At 44.3% G+C, this 24,023-nt stretch overlaps 2 protein-coding genes and 1 long non-coding RNA gene across 3 annotated transcripts in view; 2 read left to right on the top strand and 1 right to left on the bottom strand.

The window, feature by feature from the left end:
* The first annotated feature begins 1,737 nt into the window (after nucleotides 1-1,737).
* On the top strand, nucleotides 1,738-6,715 carry LOC139545617 (uncharacterized). Its single transcript, XR_011669096.1, has 3 exons — nucleotides 1,738-1,905; nucleotides 4,688-5,032; nucleotides 5,386-6,715. It is a non-coding gene; the product is annotated as an uncharacterized lncRNA (long non-coding RNA).
* A 4,247-nt stretch (nucleotides 6,716-10,962) lies between these two features.
* The window catches only part of adamtsl2 (ADAMTS-like 2), a 35,784-nt gene continuing 22,723 nt past the window's right edge, over nucleotides 10,963-24,023 (top strand). The window contains exons 1-2 of the mRNA XM_071353581.1: nucleotides 10,963-11,675; nucleotides 12,072-12,231. The gene's annotated coding sequence lies outside the window, so the exon portion shown is untranslated. The remainder of the gene's footprint in view (nucleotides 11,676-12,071; nucleotides 12,232-24,023) is intronic.
* mymk (myomaker, myoblast fusion factor) lies at nucleotides 14,438-18,232 on the bottom strand. Its single transcript, XM_071353580.1, has 6 exons — nucleotides 17,857-18,232; nucleotides 17,092-17,206; nucleotides 16,704-16,852; nucleotides 16,414-16,530; nucleotides 16,116-16,253; nucleotides 14,438-15,796 (listed from the first exon to the last, which is right to left on the bottom strand). Exons 1-6 carry the CDS (start codon nucleotides 17,989-17,991, stop codon nucleotides 15,215-15,217), a joined length of 1,236 nt encoding a protein of 411 aa, XP_071209681.1. The 5' UTR covers nucleotides 17,992-18,232; the 3' UTR covers nucleotides 14,438-15,214.

The raw sequence follows: 24,023 nt of genomic DNA, 5'->3' as shown, positions 1-24,023 counted from the left end.
GCCATCCACAAACCTCTGGCCTGCTGTGATCTTCTTAGAACAGTCTGGGAAAACATTCAGACATAATAATCATCCCTACACAGTCAAGCGCGCACGCAGCACTATTGAAATACCTCTTGCTTTCACTTGAAAAAACGTTGTAAAAATCTGATAGCACCCTTTTTATATACAGTGGGGAGAACAAGTATTTGATACACTGCCGATTTTGCAGGTTTTCCTACTTACAAAGCATGTAGAGGTCTGTCATTTTTATCATAGGTACACTTCAACTGTGAGAGACGGAATCTAAAACAAAAGTCCAGAAAATCACATTGTATGATTTTTAAGTAATTAATTTGCATTTTATTGCATGACATAAGTATTTGATCACCTACCAACCAGTAAGAATTCCGGCTCTCACAGACCTGTTAGTTTTTCTTTAAGAAGCCCTCCTGTTCTCCACTCATTACCTGTATTAACTGCACCTGTTTGAACTCGTTACCTGTATAAAAGACACCTGTCCACACACTCAATCAAACAGACTCCAACCTCTCCACAATGGCCAAGACCAGAGAGCTGTGTAAGGACATCAGGGATAAATTGTAGACCTGTACAAGGCTGGGATGGGCTACAGGACAATAGGCAAGCAGCTTGATGAGAAGGCAACAACTGTTGGCACAATTATTAGAAAATGGAAGAAGTTCAAGATGACGGTCAATCACCCTCGGTCTGGGGCTCCATGCAAGATCTCACCTCGTGGGGCATCAATGATCATGAGGGATCAGCCCAGAACTACACGGCAGGACCTGGTCAATGACCTGAAGAGAGCTGGGACCACAGTCTCAAAGAAAACCATTAGTAACACACTACGCCGTCATGGATTAAAATCCTGCAGCGCACGCAAGGTCCCCCTGCTCAAGCCAGCGCATGTCCAGGCCCGTCTGAAGTTTGCCAATGACCATCTGGATGATCCAGAGGAAGAATGGGAGAAGGTCATGTGGTCTGATGAGACAAAAATAGAGCTTTTTGCTCTAAACTCCACTCGCCGTGTTTGGAGGAATAGAAGGATGAGTACAACCCCAAGAACACCATCCCAACCGTGAAGCATGGAGGTGGAAACATCATTCTTTGGGGATGCTTTTCTGCAAAGGGGACAGGACGACTGCACCGTATTGAGGGGAGGATGGATGGGGCCATGTATCGCGAGATCTACACCAACAACCTCCTTCCCTCAGTAAGAGCATTGAAGATGGGTCGTGGCTGGGTCTTCCAGCATGACAACGACCCGAAACACACAGCCAGGGCAACTAAGGAGTGGCTCCGTAAGAAGCATCTCAAGGTCCTGGAGTGGCCTAGCCAGTCTCCAGACCTGAACCCAATAGAAAATCTTTGGAGGGAGCCGAAAGTCCGTATTGCCCAGCGACAGCCCCGAAACCTGAAGGATCTGGAGAAGGTCTGTATGGAGGAGTGGGCCAAAATCCCTGCTGCAGTGTGTGCAAACCTGGTCAAGAACTACAGGAAACGTATGATCTCTGTAATTGCAAACTAAGGTTTCTGTACCAAATATTAAGTTCTGCTTTTCTGATGTATCAAATACTTATGTCATGCAATAAAATGCAAATTAATTACTTAAAAATCATACAATGTGATTTTCTGGATTTTTGTTTTAGATTCCGTCTCTCACAGTTGAAGTGTACCTATGATAAAAATTACAGACCTCTACATGCTTTGTAAGTAGGAAAACCTGCAAAATCATCAGTGTATCAAATACTTGTTCTCCCCACTGTATCTCATCTGAAAACTGTTGTAATTGTCTTGTTTAGAGAATAGAGATAATATTGAGTTTTGTCCACTCCACAGGGGATGTTCCTGGATGCTCTGGAGTTGTTTGCCAAGGCCTTGCTGCTGGTCATATCACATGAGGAGGTCAGTGTGAAATTTGAGGTATTCACATAGAGAGCTATGTGCATGAAAATGAATATAGTTGTTACTGTTTCCACTATATACAAACACTTTCTTTGGCTTTATCCAAATGTTATCTGCCTAAGGAGGGCATGTGAAATCCTTTGATCTCAGCCATCTCTACAGACAGACATTCCTTGCACAGCCAACAGATGGTGCTATTCACCTAAGATTTAAAAAAAAAAATGTTTCACGGGTGTGAACCACGGAAGTGTCTCCCTTTGTTGCTGTTGTAGCCTGGCATGTCTGACGGCCCTGGGCCGCTATACTGACTGTCTGAGGCTGGTTAGTAACTAGCTGGAGGTAGACTCTGACTGTCTGAGGCTGGTTAGTAACTGGCTACAGGTAGACTCTGACTGTCTGAGGCTGGTTAGTAACTGGCTACAGGTAGACTGATTGTCTGAGACTGGTTATTAACTGGCTACAGGTAGACTCTGACTGTCTGAGGTTGGTTAGTAACTGGTTACAGGTAGACTCTGAGACCGTAGATCTGCTCACCCTCAGAGCACGTCTCCACAAACAGCTCAACCAGGTCAGTAGTACACTCTCACACTCCGTTATCTCGGTGTTAACGCTTGGCAATATCTGACAATGCCATGCTATAAAGAACGCAGGTGTGACGATTTCTAGCACCAAATGCAATTTCAACCACTAACCTTATGAACTGTAACCTTTGGGGAAAATAGGTTATGTACTAGTTCAACACTTGTGACATAATTTCCACTTTTGTCCTCTCGGACCATCTAGTGACTCCCTATAAAAATGATTTAAAAAGTCAAATTTACATGCATTCTAATGGAATGACAGGACCATTCTTCATTAGTGATGGGGGAAAAAATCAATACAGTTACATATCACAATATTATATAGATATTTGACTCCCAAAAATTGCCACCATAGGTAGCGTTAACTAGCGCTAGTCAGCTGTGCCTCTTCCAAAACGTGAGTATTTTTCATCCTATAGCTTGTTCTCCATCTTCTTTTTAAATAGTGAGCCAACATGTTTTCAGCAATTTTATTTCTCGGACGGATCAAAACTTGTTTTCTCTTGTCTCTCTGCAGCAGACATTTAGTGAGCAATATGTTTGGAACATAAAATCGCAATAAAATGTCAGTATGGAATCGCAATACATATAGAATCGTGAAAATCGCAATACATATGTTATTGGCACTAAGTATCGTGATAATATCGTATCGTAAGGCAATTACCAGAACTCTTCTCCATACAGGTAACACTGTGCTACCGTGATCTGAGGTCAACCTTGGCCCTCAGTCCATCGTGCCTAGAGGCAGGTGCCTTGCTGGGCTAGAGGAGGCCAGTGAGAGGGCCAGGCAGCAGGCCATCAGCAGGGCCCTGGCAGGGAAGCTCACGGAGGCCCTGTCCAAGGTCAACATGGCCCTGGAGCATTGCACTGAGACTGAAGAACGACCTGGCCTTAATAGCGATGCACTCTTATAATCTCCACCCGGCACAGCCAGAAGAGGACTGGCCACCCCTCAGAGCCTGGTTCCTCTCTAGGTTTCTTCCTAGATGCCTGCCTTTCTAGAGAGTTTGTCCTAGCCACTGCGCCTTTAAATCTGCATTGCTTGGGGTTTTAGGCTGGGTTTCTGTATAGGCACTTTGTAACATCTGCTGACGTTAAAAGAGCTTTATAAATACATTTGATTTGAGCAGCACTACCTCTTCAGGTGTTGACGGCAAATCAAATCTAATAAAATTGTATTAGTCTCATGCGCCGATTACAACCTTACAGTGAAATGCTTACTTACAAGCCCCTAACCAACAATGCAGTTAAAAAAAAATAAAAAATATGAATAAGAATAAGAAATAAAAGTACCAAGTAATTAAAGAGCAGCAGTAAAATAACAATAGTGAGACTATATACAGGGGGGTACTGGTACAGCAGGTGGTCATAAGGTTCTTGTTTGAAGCTAGAATCTTGATATTTTTGACAGAGTATTTATCTGTACGTGTCAAGGTTCTGATACAGCAAGCAAGAGTGTTGATTAGGCCTGTGGTTTAGCTGATACATGCCTGGTTGATCCCATTTTACCAGACCATTCTCCTCTACCAATGAAGAGATATACACTGAGTGCACAAAACATTAAAAAGACAATCATAATATTGAGTTGAACCCCCCCCCCTTCTCCCTTTTTCCCTCAGAACAGCCTCAATTTGTCAGGGCATAGACTACAACGTGTCGAAAGCGTTCCACAGGGACACTGGCCCATGTTGACTCCAATGCTTCCCACAGTTGTGTCAAGTTGGCTGGAAGTCCTTTGGGTGGTGGACCATTCTTGATACACATGGGGAAACGGTTGGGCGTGAAAAGCCACCTACTTCCATACCCCGTTCAAAGGCACTTAAATATTTTGTCTTGCCCATTCACCCTCTGAATGGCACACATACACAATCAATGTCTGAATTGTCTCAAGGCTTAAAAATTATTCTTTAACCTGTCTCCTCCCCTTCATCTACACTGATGGAAGTGGATTTAACAGGGGACATCAATAAGGGATCATAGCTTTCATCTGGATTCACCTGGTCAGTCTAGGTCATGGAAAGAGCAGGTGTTCATAATGTTCTCGTTAGAAGCTAGAAGCTTGATAATGTTGACACGTTTTCAGACTGATTCTCATCTACCAATCTACACTAAACAAATGAGGATACATAATCTACATTGTGTTGCTGTGATATGCTCCATACTGTCTATTATCCACTAATATGTAGTATTTTGCACCATAGGGGTATTCTGTACCGCAGGCTGAAAGACTTCACTTCTGTCATTGAGGACCTGGTCCTGGCTGTGGAGCTGAGTGAGGCTTGAGTCCAGGGGCGGAGCCGAGCGGACACACCCAGGAAAAACTGAGGGCCGTGCAGGAGGCGGCCCAGGCCCAGCTGGTGCTCGCCTATAACGACTTTGCCGTGCCGTGCTTCTTCCCATAACTTCTATGCCGAGGAAACCATGCTGCTCAGCAAGGCCGTACGGGAGCAGAAGGAGGAAAGCGGCCTCCACATTAACAGAGGATGCAAGGGGAGGGGAGAGGAGAGGACGGGAGAGAAAAGAAGAGGAGAGATGAGGGAAGGGAGGTATGTTTAAGGGGGTGGGAGGAAGTGGAGGCGAAGGAGGTGAGTTTGGCTGAGGTAAAATGAGAGAGGTTGTGGGCTCCCTCTTGAAAAAGGTGCAATTGATGTCTGGCTCTGTGAAATAGAAATAGTGTGTGAATATGGACGGTGGGCAGGAGTCACTGAGATCAAGAGAGGATGTGTTTAAAGTGACTGGAGATTTGATTTCATATCACCTCACAGACCTTTAATACATCAATGCATAAAGTCAGTACCTATATCCATTATATCCAATTTCAGGAAGGAGTGCATCTGAGTCGACAGTAGATATCACCTCTGATATTTACAGAGGTGGTTGTGGTTTGTGTTTCTTCCAGCAGGACGAGTGGGAGTTTGCCCTGGCTGACTACCAGCAGGCGGAAGAGATGTCTCCTGATGACCAGGCCATCTGGATCCGCCTCGCTGTCATCCTCAACACCCTGGGCACACACTGCTACCAGGACTGGTGAGTCTCAGTCTGTCATCCATAACACTGTGTATTGTCTTCACCGCAGGAAGTACCATGAGGCAGCTCTGACAAGTTCCCTGAGGCCATCAAGTACAACCCTGGAGTCAGCCAGTACTTTGAGAACTGGGCCAAAGCCCCACTGTAAAGTGCCCAACGTGGAGGGGGCCAAGCAGGATGCCATCAGTACCCTTCTCCTGGACCCCACTAATGATCAGGCAAGACCCTCAATGCCTGTACTGTGTGTCTCATCCACTCTATCCATAATACTGAGCTGTTATAGCTAGGGCCTAATGTGTGCTAAGGACCCTAGTTATGCAAGTACTAAGCTCTCACCACTTGTTTCCAATGCAGATTGGGGGGGGGGGGATGTTTTTTATAAGTATATGAACAGGTTATTCTTTCTTTTAATGCACATTTCATTTTATGTAATACATGTTTCATAAAGTGGTGCGAAACTCCCACTTGGTGCAGAACTGACTACTGTAGTAAATCTGTACCTCTGTCTGCATGTGTGTGTTTCTGGTTTTAATGTCACATGTACAGGTACAGTGAAATGTCTTTCTTGTAACCAACAAAGCAGTAATCAATAACAATGTAATACAACAAATAACATGGTAGAACAAAAACAAATGAGATATAAACATAAAAATAGTAAAGTAAGCATACTATATACAGGGTCAGTGCCAATACCATTATTAACAATGTGCAGTGATACTGGATCGATAGAGGTAGATATATACAGTACCAGTCAAAAGTTTGGACACACCTACTCATTCCAGGGTTTTTCTTTATTTTTACTGTTTTCTACATTGTAGAATAATAGTGAAGACATCAAAACTATGAAAATAACACATGTGGAATCATGTAGTAACCAAAGAAGTGTGTCACGCCCTGACCATAGTTTGCTGTGTATGTTTCTATGTTTTGTTTGGTCAGGGTGTGATCTGAGTGGGCATTCTATGTTGTTTGTCTAGTTTGTCTATTTCTATGTGTTTGGCCTGATATGGTTCTCAATCAGAGGCAGGTGTTTGTCGTTGTCTCTGATTGGGAGCCATATTTAGGTAGCCTGTTTTGTATTGTGGGTGATTGTTCCTGTTACTGTGTTCCTGTTTCTGTTCACCATACGGGACTGTTTCGTGTTCGTTAGTTTATTCGTTATTTTGTTTGTTTGTTTCAAGTATTCTAAATAAATATGAATACTCACCACGCTGCGTATTGGTCCGATATCTCCTACTACTCCTCAGACGAGGAGGACGAAGAAGACCGTTACAAAGTGTTAAACAAATCTAAATATATTTTGTTTTTGAGATTCTTCAAAGTAGCCACCCTTTGCCTTGATGACAGCTTTGCACACTCTTGGCATTCTCTCAACCAGCTTCATGAGGTAGTCACCTGGAATGCATTTCAATTAACAGGTGTGCCTTGTTAAAAGTTAATTTGTGGAATTTCTTTCCTTCTTAATGTGTTTGAGCCAATCAGTTGTGTTTTATACCGTTTTTGACAAGGTATACAGAAGGTTATTGGTAAATGACCAAGTCCATATTATGGCAAGTACTCAAATAAGCAAAGAGAAACAACAGGCCATCATTACTTTTTTTTTTGCTGCAGAGGATAAGTTCATTAGAGTTAACTGCACCTCAAATTGCAGCCCAAATAAATGTTTCAGAGTTCAAGTAACAGACACATCTCAACTGTTCAGAGGAGACTGTGTGAATCAGGCCTTCATGGTCGAATTGCTGCAAAGAAACCACTACTAACGGACACCAATAAGAAGAAGAGACTTGCTTGGGCCAAGAAACATGACATCTGTCTTTTTGGTCTGATGAGTCAAAATTTGAGATTTTTGGTTCCAACCGCCGTGTCTTTGTGAGATGCAGAGTAGGTGAACGGATGATCTCTGCATGTGTGGTTTGCTGGTGACGCTGTCTGTGATTTATTTAGAATTCAAGGCACACTTAACCAGCACGTCTACCAAAGCATTCTGCAGCGATACGCCATTCCATCTGGTTTGCACTTAGTGGGACTATCATTTGTTTTTCAACAGGACAATGACCCAAAACACAGCTCCAGGTGTGAAAGGGCTATTTGACCAAGGATGGTGATGGAGTGCTGCATCAGCATATGTGGGAACTCCTTCGAGACTGTTGGAAAAGCATTCCTCACGAAGCTGGTTGAGAGAATGCCAAGAGTGTGCAAAGCTGTCATCAAGGCAATGGGTGGCTACTTTGAAGAATCTAAAATATAAAAAATATTCTGATTTGTTTACTTATTTGTTAAACTTATTTAATAGTTTGATGTCTTCACTATTATTCTACATTGTAGAAAATAGCAAAAAATAAAGAAAAACCCTTGAATGAGTAGGTGTGTCCAAACTTTGGACTGGTACTGTATGTACAATGCATTCCGAAAGTATTCAGACATTTCCACATTTTGTTACATTACAGTCTTATTCTAAAATGTATTAAATAAAAAAAATCCTCATCAATCTACACACAATACCCCATAATGACAAAACAAAAACAGGTTATTAGCAATGTTTGCAAATTTATGAAAAAGAAAAACAGAAATACCTTATTTACATAAGTATACAGACCCTTTGCTATGAGACTTGAAATTGAGCTCAGGTTCATCATGTTTCCATTGAGCATCTTTGAGATGTTTCTTCAACTTGATTAGAGTCCACCTGTGGTAAATTCAATTGATTGGACATGATTCTATATAAGGTCCCACAGTTGACAGTGCATGTCAGAGCAAAAACAAAGCCATGAGGTGGAAGGAATTGTCCGTAGAGCTCCGAGACAGGATTGTGTCGAGGCACAGATCTGGGGAAGGGTACCAAAACATTTATAGCGTTGAAAGTCTCCAAGAACACAGTGGCTTCCATCATTCTTAAATGGAAGAAGTTTGGAACCACCAAGACTCTTCCTAGAGCTGGCCGCCTGGTCAATCTGAGCAATCGGGGGAGAAGGGCCTTGGTCAGGTTGGTGACCAAGATCCCGATGGTCATTCTGACAGAACTCCAGAGTTCCTCTGTGGAGATGGGAGAACCTTCCAGAAGGACAACCATCTCTGCAGCACTCAACTAATCAGGCCTTTATGGTAGAGTGGCCAGACGGAAGCCACTCCTCAGTAAAAGGCACATGACAGCCCGCTTGGAGTTTGCCAAAAAGTCACCTAAAGACCCTCAGATCAAATTGTATTTGTCACATGCGCCGAATACAACAGGTGTAGACCTTACCGTGAAATGCTTACTTACAAGCCCTTTACCAACAATGCAGTTAAAATAATTTGGGTTAAGAAAATATTTACTAAATAAACTAAAGTAAAAAAAAAAAAAAAAAAAAAGATTAACTCAAGATAATTACATAACAATAACGAGGCTATATACGGGGGGGTCAATGTAAATAGTCCGGGTGTCCATTTGATTAATTGTTCAGCAGTCTTATTGCTTGGGGGTAGATGCTGTTAAGGAGCCTTTTGGTTCTAGACTTGGCGCTCCGGTACTGCTTGCCATGCGGTAGCAGACCGAACAGTCTATGACTTGGGCGACTGGAGTCTTTGACAATTTTTGGGCCTCCCTCTGACACCGCCTAGTACATCCTGGATGCCAGGAAGCTTGGCCCCAGTGAAGCACTGGGCCGTACGCACTACCCTCTGTAGTGCCTTACGGTCAGATGCCGTGCAATTGCCATACCAGGTGGTGATGCAACTGGTCAGGATGCTCTATATGTTGCAGCTGTAGAACTTTTTGAGATTCTGGGGACCCATGCCAAATCTTTTCAGTCTCCTGAGGGGAAACAGGTGTTGTCGTGCCCTCTTCTCAACTGTCTTGGTGTGTTTGGACCATGATAGTTCGTTGGTGCCACACTGCCAGGTCTCTGATCTCCCTATAGGCTGTCTCATCGTTGTCGGTGATCAGGCCTACCACTGTTGTCGTCAGCAAACTTAATGATGGTGTTGGAGTCGTGCTTGGCCACGCAGCCATGGGTGAACAGGGGAGTACAGGAGGGGACTGAGCACGCATCCCTGAGGGGCCCCAGTGTTGAGGATCAGCGTGGCAGATGTGTTGTTGCCTACCCTTACCACCTGGGGACGGCCCACCAGGAAGCCCAGGATCCAGTTGCAAAGGGAGGTGTTTAGTCCCAGGGTCCTTAGCTTAGTAATGAGTTTTGTGGGCACTATGTGGTTTAACGCTGAGCTGTAGTCAATGAACAGCATTCTCACATACGTATTCCTTTTGTACAGAGGGGAAAGGGCAGAGTGGAGTGCGATTGAGATTGCATCATCTGTGGATCTGTTGAGGCGGTATGTGAATTGGAGTGGGTCTAGGGTTTCCAGCATGATGGTGTTGATGTGAGCCATGACCAGCCTTTCAAAGCACTTCATGGCTACCGACATGAGTGCTACGGGGTGGTATTCATTTAGGCAGGTTACCTTCGCTTTCTTGGGCACAGGGACTATGGTGGTCTGTTTGAAACATGTAGGTATTACAGACTCGGTCAGGGAGAGGTTGAAAATGTCAGTGAAGACACTTGTCAGTTGGTCCGCGCATGCTTTAAGTACACGTCCTGTGAATTTTGAATGTTGACCTATTTAAAGTTCTTGCTCATATCGGCTACGGAGAGCGTGATCACGCAGTTGTCCGGATCAGCTGGTGCTGTCGTGAATTTTGAATGTTGACCTATTTAAAGTTCTTGCTCATATCGGCTACGGAGAGCGTGATCACGCAGTTGTCCGGATCAGCTGGTGCTGTCATGCATGCTTCAGTGTTGCTTTCCTCGAAGCGAGCATAAAAGGCATTTCACTCATCTGGTAGGCTCACGTCACTGGGCAGCTCGCGGCTGTGTTTCCCTTTTGTAGTCCGTAATATTTTTCATGCCCTGCCACATCTGATGAGCGTCAGAGCCGGTGTAGTAGGATTCAATCTTAGTCCTGTATTGACGCTTTGCCTGTTTGATGGTTCGTCTGAGGGCATAGCAGGATTTCTTATATGCGTCCAGATTAGTGTCCCGCTCCTTGAAAGCAGGACACTCCTTGAAAGCGGCAGCTCTATACTTTAGCTCGGTGCAGATGTTGCCTGTAATCCATGGCTTCTGGTTGGGAAATGTACGTATGGTTACTGTGGGGAGGACGTCGTCGATGCACTTGTTGATGAAGCCGGTGACTGAGGTGGTATACTCCTCAATGCCATTGGATGAATCCCGGAACATATTCCAGTCTACGCTAGCAAAACAACAACCATGAGAAACAAATTTCTCTGGTCTGATGAAACCAAGATTGAACTCTGGCCTGAATGCCAAGCGTCACGTCTGGAAGAAACCTGGAACCATCCCTGGCACCAGCATGGTGGTGACAGCATCATTCTGTGGGGATGTTTTTCAACGGCAGGGACTGGGAGACTAGTCAGGATCGAGGAAAAATGAACGGAGCAAAGTACAGAGAGATCCTTGATGAAAACCTGCTCCGGAGTGCTCAGCACCTCAGACTGGTCCGAAGTCTTCCAACAGGACAACGACCGTAAGCACACTGCCAAGACAACGCAGGAGTGGCTTCGGGACAAGTCTCTGAATGTCCTTGAGTGGCCCAGCCAGAGCCTGGATCGAACATCTCTGAAGAGACCTGAAAATAGCTGTGTAGCAACGCTCCCCATCCAACCTGACAGAGCTTCAGAGGATCTGCAGAGAAGAATGGGAGAAACTCCCCAAATACAAGTGTGCCAAGCTTGCAGCATCATACCCAAGATGACTCAAGGCTGTAATCTCTGCCAAAGTTAATTCAACCAAATACTGAGTAAAGGGTTCCAATACTTATGTAAATGTTATATTTCATTATGGAGTACTGTGTGTAGATTGATGAGGATTAAAATACAATTTAATCCATGTTAGAATAAGGCTGTAACGTACCAAAATGAGTGTTTGTTTGTATGTGTTCGAGTGTCAGTGTGCGTAAGTGTGTAGGGCTCTGTGAGTGTGGTCAACTCTGATTGTGGTCAACTCTGAGTCCGTGTAGCCATTTTGTGTGTGTGCGTCTGCTGCTTAGTCTGTTCCCAGGCTGCTCAGTGTCAGATGTGCTGTCCAGTGAGACGGCCAGAATGGTTAAAGCCCAGCTGATGGACAACATCCAGGCCTGCAAACACTGCATCCTCCGTGCTAAAGTCTGGTTAGTCTAACACTGTTTGTCCACAATCCCTCCCTCCCACGGCTAAAACTGGTCAGACCTGAATCAGAAAGATATAAAAAATACCTGGTTTAGTTTTCCAGGTACAATAGAATGGAATAACCCCCAAAGTACAGAATCAAAGCTAAATCAAGGACATCTACTTTTATGTTTTTTTTTACATATATATTTAACTCAGGTCTGAAAATGGTCAAAAGGGCAGTTGCCCAGATCCAGATGAAAACTTCTCCTGGACTAAAAGAATCCTGTTCAATAGAGAGTCTCAATTGGAAGTGCTTTGTAGTCCTTCCTTACATAGGCCAAATATGGGTGTGTACACCAGTCCCAAAGTGTACAAACTAACTGTGGTTGATGCTAATTTCAGATGTGTTTCCCCAGAATCTGCAGCGGGCTTGACAAGATGACCCTGTCACATGACACAGACACCCAATCTGACAGCCAATCCTCAGAGGAACAGTCTGACCAGATGGCGGAGCCGCTTAAAGCCTGTGTGGCACCGCAGTACGTGTACAAGCAGATCGTCAGGATCAACCAGCAGGTACTAGACCAGGAAAACACACAGACACTGGGACAGACAACCTCATCTACCCTCATCTAGGTCACTTAATAAAGCCCTTCAGTTCAAACTCTCTTTCCAAACCTCTTATTCACAAAGTCACATAAAACACTCAACTTCTGCTTCACCATTGATCAGTATTTGTTTTAGTTGGGTCCTCCACCCGTTGAGAGCATTGAAAGAGTCTCTCATACTGAGCAGAGGTGCACTTCCTGTGTTGGCTGTGCCAGGTGAAGCGAGCAGTGCGATTGGCCCTTGAACGGTGATAGCCTCTGCAGTATGATGGGTCCAGTCTGGCCCCCACCCGCACAGTGGAACAGGAGCAGTCTGCACTGGTCTCTAAGGACAGGCTGTACCACTGTAGGAAGTTTGGGGGGTTTGGAGTGAATTCCACATAAGCAGCAACACTATGGTGTTTACTACTCTTAGGGTGACATGGTGGAGTGTGGCCATAGTGCTTTAGCTTGAGGTTGTCATGGCACAATACTGTTCTCAAATCCAATAGGTGTCAGTAGAGGCCCAGTTTTCCTTAGTTCCACCTCACCTGTTTGGATGTACAGTAATTTATCCATTAGTCTAGATTGTCAGGGCTCAATGATTTTCTAATGGGATTGTTTTGTATTGTTTATGTCCATGACTATGATTGACAGGCAAATGGAGACATGTAAAGGGCGTATGACAAAAAGGAAAAGGTGTGCCAGTTAGATGAAGGCAGTTCAATGATATGGCAGATAGAAATGATGGAGAAGCTGTAGCTCTTTTGTATACGTTCTATTCCCTTGAGAATTTAGTTGAATGGCAAAGGTATTGTGCCATGGACCATTTGTATTCTCAACATTACAGTAAATCTTTATTTTTAACAAGATTATTTAGCTGTGTAAATTTGTCTGAAAATGAAGTTTTTTTCCCTGCCAAATAAAATAAAGATATGTATCAAGATTATAGACAAGTGTATAGATTGAATTCACCCTGAAACTGTAAATGTATCTAGAGTTGAAAAGATTTGAATATGTGTGGCAATAAAGTGGTTTACAGTGTGTACCAGTTGGGTATTGTAGCATACACGGTAGAGACTGGAGAAGAGAGGGGGTTGTTTTGAGAGAGAAGCAGCTGCCCTCTCCCTGCTCTGACAGCAGCTATAGTAACAGCCGATAAGGAGATTGTGACACTCAACCCTGTAGGAAACACCCCAGCAGCATCTGATCACATGCACTCCATCCATACCAGCTATTGTTTCAATTACTGAACAGGCAATACTTCATTTGGATTCATTTGTGATCAGAATGAACGTACAGTACCAATTCTACTCAGGCTGCCCCCTTGCATGTATAAGACGTCATTGAGAGCAGTGGCATAATCACATGCGGAGTGTGGCGTAGCAGAGAAGCTAGTTTAAAAGTACATGTTCACACAGTACGCCCGGTACCACCCAAATCTTCTCAATGGTGTCTGTCCAATGTTTGTGCAGACGACCACGGAGCCCATTTCCAGACTGATGTCAATCATCAGATGTGGTGATGATGTTGTGGCTCCGTTTGGAGAACGTGGTCGACCGCCGCCTCACAATGCGATGCCGACGTGGGGATGGGGATTGGTGCTTGGTTCAGCTCCCTCAGACAGTATGTGTGGGCTGCAGCCCTTGAACAAAGTGGTCTGGGACAGACAGTGGTCATAAATGAGCTGAAAAGTGTTTCACCCCCGCGCAATAAAAGTTTAAGGTTACCGTCCTGTCAGGAATGGGAAATGCAGCCAGGAGAGCCCAGTGGCCGCCAGGTTCTACCCCAGACAAAAACACCTTTCTCTGGCCACAGGAGCTGGTGGCTTTGCCCCCAGTCAAAAAATTATTGATGGACCGGAGGAGTTTCATTCACGTTTGGCTAGAGACTGTTTTGTCTAAGACTTGCAGAACACGTTTGTAATCTTTGGGTAGTGTTCGGAACAGGTGACGTGCAGCTAACGCACGCCGCTTTTTCCTCCTGAAGGGAAATGTAGAATCCTTGCACTTTTATGATGTGAACGGCTTTAAGTGGATTAGTGCTGCTTGAATTAAGTATGTGCCAGTCAGGGTGTGTATCAATGGTGAAAGAGCTGTTCTTGTGCAAAATAAATTCACTCCGATACAGGTAGTTATTTTCACATGAGGGGTGTCTGCTCAATTCCACACATAAAACAACGATGCAGAATCAGATCAAAGGAAACATCAACCATTTATTTGAAAAAGAATTACATACATTATAGTGAAACCATCACGGTTAAATAAAACCCTTCCCATTGCAATAAATAAGCATTATGTAAAGTTCATCATAAAAACGGTTAGCGAGAGTGAGGCTGAAAAGTAAGGATACAAAGTCGAAGTTGCTTGGTCACTCAATATACTGGAATAAATACCTGCCACCTCATTCTAAACATTCTAAAACGCTGCAGTTGGTTTACAGTCTAGTGTCTGGACCGGATTCTGCTGCACTCAAATGTCTGATGCACCAGATGACATGTTTGGCACCTAGGGGATATATAAAGCGAGTAAAATGTGCTTTTACAATCTTGTAATTTTCATAACTGAATTTAACTGCATAGTTCCTTTCTCAGAGAGAGAGAGCAGCAGACGAAAGGTCCCTCCTGAGAAACATTTGAAAGACAATTTATTCATCTTGGAGAGAAAAAATGTCTGCCGCCTGTGCTACTCACAAATTTTCCAGTCAGTTTTACTGGCTTGCCTCAGGAACCCTTCTCCCTGTCACTCTCCTCATGTTTTGAAGTAAAGGGCTTCTCTCCTGTTTTCTGTACAGACAGAAGAGACAGCCATACTCTTTGTCTCCCTGAGGGCACAGGCCAGGGTCTGACCTTCGTGGATGATGTCTGTGTTCCTGTAACCTTGTATTGTATGACATCGTTCTCTCTCTATTTGCTTTCTCTCTGGACATCACCAAGACCAACTGACTCATAAAAGTTTATCTGTCTTGTGGGGTCACTTCCACCCATTCTGTTCTTTGAGCTTGCTGATGTCCAGTCCTTTGTGAACAGGTTTAGTGCTGCTCATATCTAGTCTGATGTCCAGTCCCTTCTCAACTGGTTTAGTGCAGCTGAAGTCCAGTGCTCTCTTAACAGTTTTAGTGCTGTTGTCCAGTGCTTTCTTAACAGGTGTAGTACTGATGATCTCCCATCCTTTCTTAACAGGCGTAGTGAAATCCAGTGCTTTCTTATCAGGTGTAGTGTTGATGTCCAGTGCTTTCTTATCAGGTGTAGTGTTGATGTCCAGTGCTTTCTTATCAGGTGTAGTGTTGATGTCCAGTGCTTTCTTATCAGGTGTAGTGTTGATGTCCAGTGCTTTCTTATCAGGTGTAGTGTTGATGTCCAGTGCTTTCTTAACAGGTGTAGTGTTGATGATCTCCCATCCTTTCTTAACAGGTGTACTAGGTGGGTTGAACAGAGGGAGAGTTGGTGAGTTGCAGGCCCGTGTCCAAGGCCGCTCAGTGGGAATGGTCCAAATGGTTCGAGACGGGGTCTTCTTCTTGTCCTTCTTCTCCTTCGTAGAAGCAGGAAAAGGTGTCTGATAGTACAGAGAGAAAAGTTAGAGAAACCTTGGTAAGGAGAGTTGGAGAGACAACAAATGTTTTTTTAACAAATGTGACAATAGGAGCTTACAGCACCTTCTCTGACTAGCAATTCAGCAAGTATGTTTGTTCAACTGTAAAAGACATGGCAGCTCCGGTACAAGCACCATTGTAGTCGCTGTGACTGATTATCTAAGTTATAGGCAGAATCCAACTTTTCATTGAGCAAGCTGAAATGAACTTGTTCTGTACGTCATGCAACGTGTTCATAGCACTGAAACCCTGTGCATTGTTGAGATATAAAGGGTGACATACACAGCAGAGGAGGGTGTAGCAGCTGAGCTTGGCGGGGTTGTCTGTCCCTGCATAGCGGTTCTTCTTGGGTAGCAGCAGCACGAAGGACACGGCCATAGACAGGTGGTAGAAACTGTGGACATAAGCGTAGTCCCACTCCTGTACACAAATTGAAATCGATAAGTCCCCCCCCCCCATGTCAATGTTGTTCCCACTTGTGCAAGCGAAACACAGATCTCAACAAGGTGATTTGCAGTTGACCATCTAGTTATTGCCTTGATTGTGAACGGCGAGGGGAAGGAGGGAGATGTTCTGATACCTCAAAGTAGAAGCGGAGCATCAGAGCCAGGGCACCGAAGCAGCATCCTGGTCCCACCTGTTGGGTGTATACGCTCTTCTCGGGGTAGAGGCCCCTTATCTCTTTCATTTTCTGTAACTGAAATATGATACACAAGATGTGTTTACAACAAAATAGGTTAGGAACTTAGGTATACATTTCACATTGACGAGATTATGAGATCTCTTATCAAATTACTGTAAACATGACCATATTAATGCATATCGTTATCAGTGTTTGTCATAGCCGTATTGTAAGTTGTCTTCACACACCCATTTGACAGTGATTATGAATACTGCTGATCCTATTGGTCCAGAGTAGATCCCATAGCCCCAGCGGTCCTGGTAGATCCTCACAGCACAGGTCAAAACCCCAAACATGGTCAGAGTAGAACGCTTTGGCTCATCAAAATCCCCTAAAGCTGGAGAAGAGAGTGTGTGTGTGTGTGCGTGTGTGTGTGTGTATGTGCGTGTGTGTGTTTGTGTGTTTGTGTTTGTGTGTGCGTACAGGAGAGTGAGAGACAGACACAGCACATGCTTCCGAACAACTGTTCAGTGGTACTGAATGCAGAACTCACGAGCTCTCTGAACATAGTTTTAGGTCACTCTGAGGGTAAGCCATTAAAGTGTCATGATACAACAGCGTGCTGTTTACACTCACCTATCAGTGTGACCCAGATCGAGATGGCTGTTCCGTACACGCTGAAGTACTCCAGGATCTCATACTTCATGAAACATATGATGGAGAGGCCTGGCCCATCACACGCATGGTAAATCTAGGGTTAAACACATCCCATGGGTTTCAAGTACAACAGTATTACACAGTCACTTCCTTTCTGTTCGTTTCAGTTCTGATAGGACATCCTGTCTCTGGTAGGTTAGCAGAAACACAAAGTAAAAGTAGACCCACACTTTAGGTTGTAATCATAAGCACCCCTAAGAAATGACTCAAATGACTGTACAAAGGACTGTACCACAGGAGGTTGGTGGCACCTTTATTTGGGGAGGATGGGCTCGTGGTAATGGCTGGAGCTTAATGATGGAATGGTATGAAATACATCAAGCACATGGTTTGATGCCATTCCATCTGCTCCGTTCCAGCCATTATTATGAGCCGTCCTCCCCTCAGCAGCCTCCACTGGTCACTGTGCAATGCATTTTCTTCAGTATTACAGTACTAATCATAGCTTGTTTGAAGTTGTCTACACAATCACTCACAAGTACAGCACACACACACAGCCCCACTCACAAGTACAGTACACACACTCAGCCCCACTCACAAGAACAGTACACACACACAGCCCCACTCACAAGTATAGTACACACACACAGCCCCACTCACAAGCAGTGTCAGTAACACACAGACAGCCTCCATAATACAGTAATGCACGTTGTCAACATCTCAGCGTCATGCCATGGTTCTTACCGTGGTGAAGAACATGGTGAAGAAGTAGACCATGGCCTCCATGTGGAAGCCTCTCTTGGTGGCCACGCTGGCTGCAGGCAGGAACACCAGGCTACTAACGGTGGGCAGCAGCATCTTGGCAATGTAGGCTCCCATGGTGGCAGATGATAGGTTGATCTGATCCGAGTTTTCAACCAGCAATAATCACACCTCAGCTGAATTGATATTGATACAGGCTGTCTACAGTAGTACTGCTCTGTGGCTATCTGGCAGCGCTGGATGGGAAGATGTCCTTGAGTCCCTTAGTCCTCTGCCAGTGAAATGAGAGAGCTGGTAAGTGGACAGGGAAATGTACACCGCACCACACCACACACACTCTCACACACACAGCTGTCCTGTTGGAGCTCTTTAAAGTTTTAATTTGCCCCAGCGAGGCGTGTATGTGCGCTGTCGTCGTAGGACAGCTGTCTGCATACCAGGTCTGGCAGGCACGGCTGGGAGGGGAGAGTGGTCGCATGCCATGACATTGCGGCATGTTTGTGAAGCGTCGTGTTTCAGGTTGTTAGGTTCTAATTTTCAGAGTACAAACTCAACGGATACAATGAAAGCTTTAAAACCAAGATAATTCTGCCCAGAGGGTCAATACAGCTGCATTCAGACAAACACATGGTTTCACCCGTGGTAGTATACATACCCCACTTTGGGTGGAGTCTCCTCCTTATCGCTAAACATTGCATCCTTATTGCTAGGCAGGGATCTGAGTGAAATGGGCCTTAAACGGTTCCTCCTCTTATCAGTACCGCCACGTGTGACCGTGTTCCCGGCACTCAGCCCCTCCCAAGCTTCATTATGACACCCCTCATGTCTCTTTTATAACTAATGATTAATAATAGTTCAAGCTCAGAAACCAAACCTATCAAGGTCAATGGTGAGGCATACGTTAGATTCAAAGCGCTGGCCTGGGTTTTGTTGTGGTTGTATGATTGTTATTGAGAACCTCCATCTCTTGTGGCAGTCACTCCAGACAAGTCAACTTTTTAGCAGTGGCTCTGTTAGTGTCCCATACACAGAAACACTGCTCGTCTGAATTTGCCAATGGTGACCATGCAATACCAGTCCACCCCAGGCAGCACTCATAAAGTACTTCTACGAGTATGTATTGTACATTGGGATCAATGTTTTTCCAGAGCCAATTGTGAAGTAGTAAATGTAAAACTCGCATGGATCTAATTAAATTAGGAGGTCACGGTAGAGAGGGAGCTCTTTAAGCCTTTAGAAGTAGCTGGTGGTGCAGCACTTGCCCTCTCCTCTCCTTCTCTCCTTCGTTCCTTCTCTCCTCTCCTCTCCGCTCAGCTGTTGCACCTGCCCTGTGGGGCTGACGGGGGGAACACAAAGGGTGCAGTGTAGTTGGGAACACACCCCACGCCTCAGATTCCTGGAGGGACTCCGTAACATGAGCACTCGGGACATGGTCAAAACGGCACTCTCAGGCTCGGCTTGGGGACCCCTATTGGCTGGACCCTGTGCTCTGTCAGTGTCCTCTCCATACCAGCACATAGTTTTAATTTTTTTAATTTTTTAACCTTTATTTAACTAGGCAAGTCAGTTAAGAACAAATTCTTATTTACAATGACAGCCTACCAAAAAGCAAAAGGCCTCCTGCGTGGATAGGGGCTGGGATTAAAAATGTAAAATAAATAAAAAATATAGGACAAAACACACATCACGACAAGAGAGACAACACATCACTACATAAAGAGAGACCTAAGACAACAACATAGCATGGCAGCAACACATGACAACACAACATGGCAGCAGCACAACATTGTAGCAGCACAAAACAAGGTAAAAACATTATTGGGCACAGACAACAGCACAAAGGGCAAGAAGGTAGAGACAACAATACATTGTACAGCCTTTGGGATTTGGAATGACCCCTGGAATGGGGTGGGCTGGCCCCAGGATTCTGAGGTTGAAGTTCGTGGGCTGAGTTTGTTGAGAGTACAATGTGAGAGCAGGGGGATAGCTAACAAAATGAAAGTGTGTCATTGTTACTTTCACCCCAGCAGGCCCATGCCCCTGCTCAGTCCCTGTCTAAACATGGGCATGGACGGTAGTGTGGGAATGTGGCAGCCAGGGACTTCCTGTAAGCATCTGAGAAAACACTGGGCTTCCTTTTGATTTTCTCATAAATAGTTCTGCCCTCTGCCCTCTAGTTCTTTTATAAATAATTGAAAAGTAGATGTTTTAGTTAGTCTTCTCTGTGAGCGCACAATTACAAAAAATATATTAGTTTTAAAGCTGTGTGAATGTATCCAAAGTACAGTGCATTCAGAAAGTATTCAGACCGCTTGACTTTTTCCACATTTTGTTACTTTACAGCCTTCTAAAATTGATTAAATATATATTTGTTTTAATATTTACACATAATACACATAATATCCCATAATAACAAAACAAAAACAGGTTTTTTGAAATGTTTACAAATGTATAAAAAACGGAAATATTACATTTACATAAGTATTCAGACCCTTTACTCAGTACTTTGTTGAAGCATCTTTGGCAGAGATTACAACCTCGCATCTTCTTGGGTATGAAGCTACAAGCTTGGCACACCTGTATTTGGGGAGTTTCTCCCATTCTTCTCTGCAGATCCTCTCAAGCTCTGTCAGATTGGATGGGGAGCGTCGCTGCACAGCTATTTTCAGGTCTCTCCAGAGATGTTTGATCGCGTTCAAGTCCAGGCTCTGGCTGGGCCTCTCAAGGACATTCAGAGACTTGTCCCGAAGCCACTCCTGCGGTGTCTTGGCTGTGTGCTTAGGGTCGTTGTTCTGTTGGAAGGTGAACCTTTGCCCCAGTCTGGGATCCTGAGTACTCTGGAGCAGGTTTTCATCAAGGATCTCTCTGTACTTCTCTCCCTTCATCTTTCCCTCGATCCTGATTAGTTTCCCAGTCCCTGCTGCTGAAAAACATCCCCACAGCATGATGCTGCCACCACCATGCTTCACCATAGTGATGGTGCCAGGTTTCCTCCAGACATGACTCTTGGCATTCAGGCCAAAGAATTCAAGCTTGGTTTTATCAGACCAGAGATTCTTGTTTCTCATGGTCTGAGAGTCCTTTAGGTGCCTTTTTGGCAAACTCCAAGCGGGCTGTCATGTGCCTTTTACTGAGGAGTGGCTTCCGTCTGGCCACTCTACCATAAAGGCCTGATTGGTTGAGTACTGCAGAGATGGTTGTCCTTCTGGAAGGTTCTCCCATCTCCACAGAGGAACTCTGGAGTTCTGTCAGAGTGAAACTCTGGTTCTTGGTCACCTCCCTGACCAAGGCCCTTCTCCCCCAATTGCTCAGTTTTGCCGGGTAGCCAGCTCTAGGAAGAGTTTTGGGTGGTTCCAAACATCTTCTATTTTAAGAATGATGGAGGCCACAGTGTTCTTGGGGACGTTCAGTGCTGCAGACATGTTTTGGTACCCTTCCCCGGATCTGTACCTCGACACAATGCTGTCTCAGAGCTCTACGGACAATTCCTTCGAGTTCATGGCTTGATTTTCTTTCTATGGCATGCAATGTTAACTGTTGGACCTTATATAGACAGGTGTGTGCCTTTCCGAATCATGTCCAATCAATTGATCTTACCACAGGTGGACTCCAATCAAGTTGTAGTAACATCTCAAGGATGATCAATGGAAAAAAGATGCACCTGAGCTCAATTTCGAGTCTCATATCAAAGGGTCTGAATACTTATGTAAATAAGGTACTTCTGTTTTTTATTTGTTATAAATTTGCCAACATTTCTAAAACCCTGTTTTTGCTTCATCATTATGTGGTATTGTGTGTAGATTGATGAGGACTTTCAAAAAATGTAATCCATTTTTGAGTAAGGCTGTAACGTAACAAAATGTGGAAAAAGTCATGGGGTCTGAATATTTTCCAAATGCACTGTATATTTGGAAAATAACATAGATATACTTATAGAATAGTATAGTATATAGAATAGTATAGAATCGTTTTGTGTATAAACTGTTATTGCGAGTGCATTGTGCTCTACTCCCCATTGAGAAATGATTTCCAGGGCACGTGCATACGTGTGTGTGTGTGTTGGTATGTAGGTATGTAGTTGTATTTTGTGTGTGTGTCAGTCTGTGTCATCTGCTTGATGATGTGTAGGTCTGCCAATCTGTCTGGCTGTCTGACTTGCTGCCTGCCTGTTTGTCTGTCTGTCTGTGAGCATGAATGTGTCTGTCTAAAGTGCAGTACAAGCCTGAATAAACCTGGGCTGTGAGCCAAGAGGACATCAGAGAATTTTATGACAGCTCCTCTCCTCTCCCGCTGAAAAAGAGCAGTCTCTGTGCTTCTAAACTCAGAAGAAATAGGTTGGAATTTGAAAATATAAGACCATAACCTTTGAAATGGACTGAAATCAATTTACTAGGTACCTAGATAGCTGATATACATTTAAGAGAAATGAAACCGTTTAAAATAGAATGTGTAAAAGACATCTCACAAATTAATAGAGGTTTATCACTAAACAATTCAGATAGGTTTTTAATTCCGATTTGAGACATAGAAATGATAATACACAGTAAATTGAGTTTTTTCGTGGATTGTTATATCTGTTTGAGAATACACCTTTTTATTCTAGAACCTTTCTCTCACTGAAAGAGTGTCATCGATTTAAACAGTGTATATTTATTTTCCAACATCTGTGGAGGGGAAAAAACACACTCTGTTTTTTCTTGTCACTAACCAAAATGTCTCCAAAATGTTTCTCCACACAACACAACACCTAGGGACTATTGTTAGCCCTCCACGACTCATTTCCTCTGTTTTCCTCCTCTACTTAGAGAGAGAGAGAGAGACATTGTTACAACACTGCATATATATAATATGACATTTGTAATGTCTTTATTGTTTTGAAACTTCTGTATGTGTAATGTTTACTGTTCATTTTTATTGTTTATTTGACTTTTGTATATTACCTACCTCACTTGCTTTGGCAATGTTAACACATGTTTCCCATGCCAATAAAGCCCCTTGAATTGAATTGAATTGAGAGAGAGAGAGAGAGAGAGAGAGAGAGAGAGAGAGAGAGAGAGAGAGAGAGAGAGAGAGAGAGAGAGAGAGAGAGAGAGAGAGAGAGAGAGAGAGAGAGAGAGAGAGAGAGAGAGAGAGAGAGAGAGAGAGAGAGAGAGAGAGAGAGAGAGAGAGAGAGAGAGAGAGAGAGAGAGAGAGAGAGAGAGAGAGAGAGAGAGAGAGAGAGAGAGAGAGAGAGAGAGAGAGAGAGAGAGAGAGAGAGAGAGAGAGAGAGAGAGAGAATGCTTCTTGACTTGCAGACTGTGCAGTTCTCCCCCTGAACTACTGTATGTCTATCACCATATAAATCTGTGATGGCATGGAGGATGTGATTGATGCCTAGCAGTGTAGTGTAGCAGAGCAGGCCTAATGCACGTAGCAGACACCGAGGCAGCGCAACAGAGAGAACATGTGGCTGCTGGGTGCAGACGTCGTGGGCAGGCATGGTGGTCCTCCCTGTCCCGGCATCCGTCACTCTCTCTCTCCCTGCTGCTCGAGACATTCTAGAGACTCAACCTCTGTGTATGTCTCTCTCGTTCTCTCTGTGCTGATCGAGACATTCTAGAGACTCAACCTCTGTGTATGTCTCTCTCGTTCTCTCTGTGCTGCTCAATACATTCTAGAGACTCAACCTCTGTGTGTCTCGTTCTCTCTGTGCTGCTCGAGACATTCTAGAGACTCAACCTCTGTGTGTCTCTCTTTCTCTCTGTGCTGCTCAATACATTCTAGAGACTCAACCTCTGTGTATGTCTCTCTCGTTCTCTCTGTGCTGCTCAATACATTCTAGAGACTCAACCTCTGTGTGTCTCTCTTTCTCTCTGTGCTGCTCAATACATTCTAGAGACTCAACCTCTGTGTGTCTCTCTTTCTCTCTGTGCTGCTCAATACATTCTAGAGACTCAACCTCTGTGTGTCTCTCTTTCTCTCTGTGCTGCTCAATACATTCTAGAGACTCAACCTCTGTGTGTCTCTCTTTCTCTCTGTGCTGCTCAATACATTCTAGAGACTCAACCTCTGTGTGTCTCTTTCTCTCTGTGCTGCTCAATACATTCTAGAGACTCAGCCTCTGTGTGTCTCTCTTTCTCTCTGTGCTGCTCAATACATTCTAGAGACTC

The sequence above is a fragment of the Salvelinus alpinus genome, chromosome 19, assembly GCF_045679555.1.
Source record: "Salvelinus alpinus chromosome 19, SLU_Salpinus.1, whole genome shotgun sequence".
Classification (NCBI taxonomy): Eukaryota; Metazoa; Chordata; class Actinopteri; order Salmoniformes; family Salmonidae; genus Salvelinus; species Salvelinus alpinus.
Note: the sequence above shows the minus strand (reverse complement) of the source record. Positions and strands in the feature narration are given on the sequence as shown.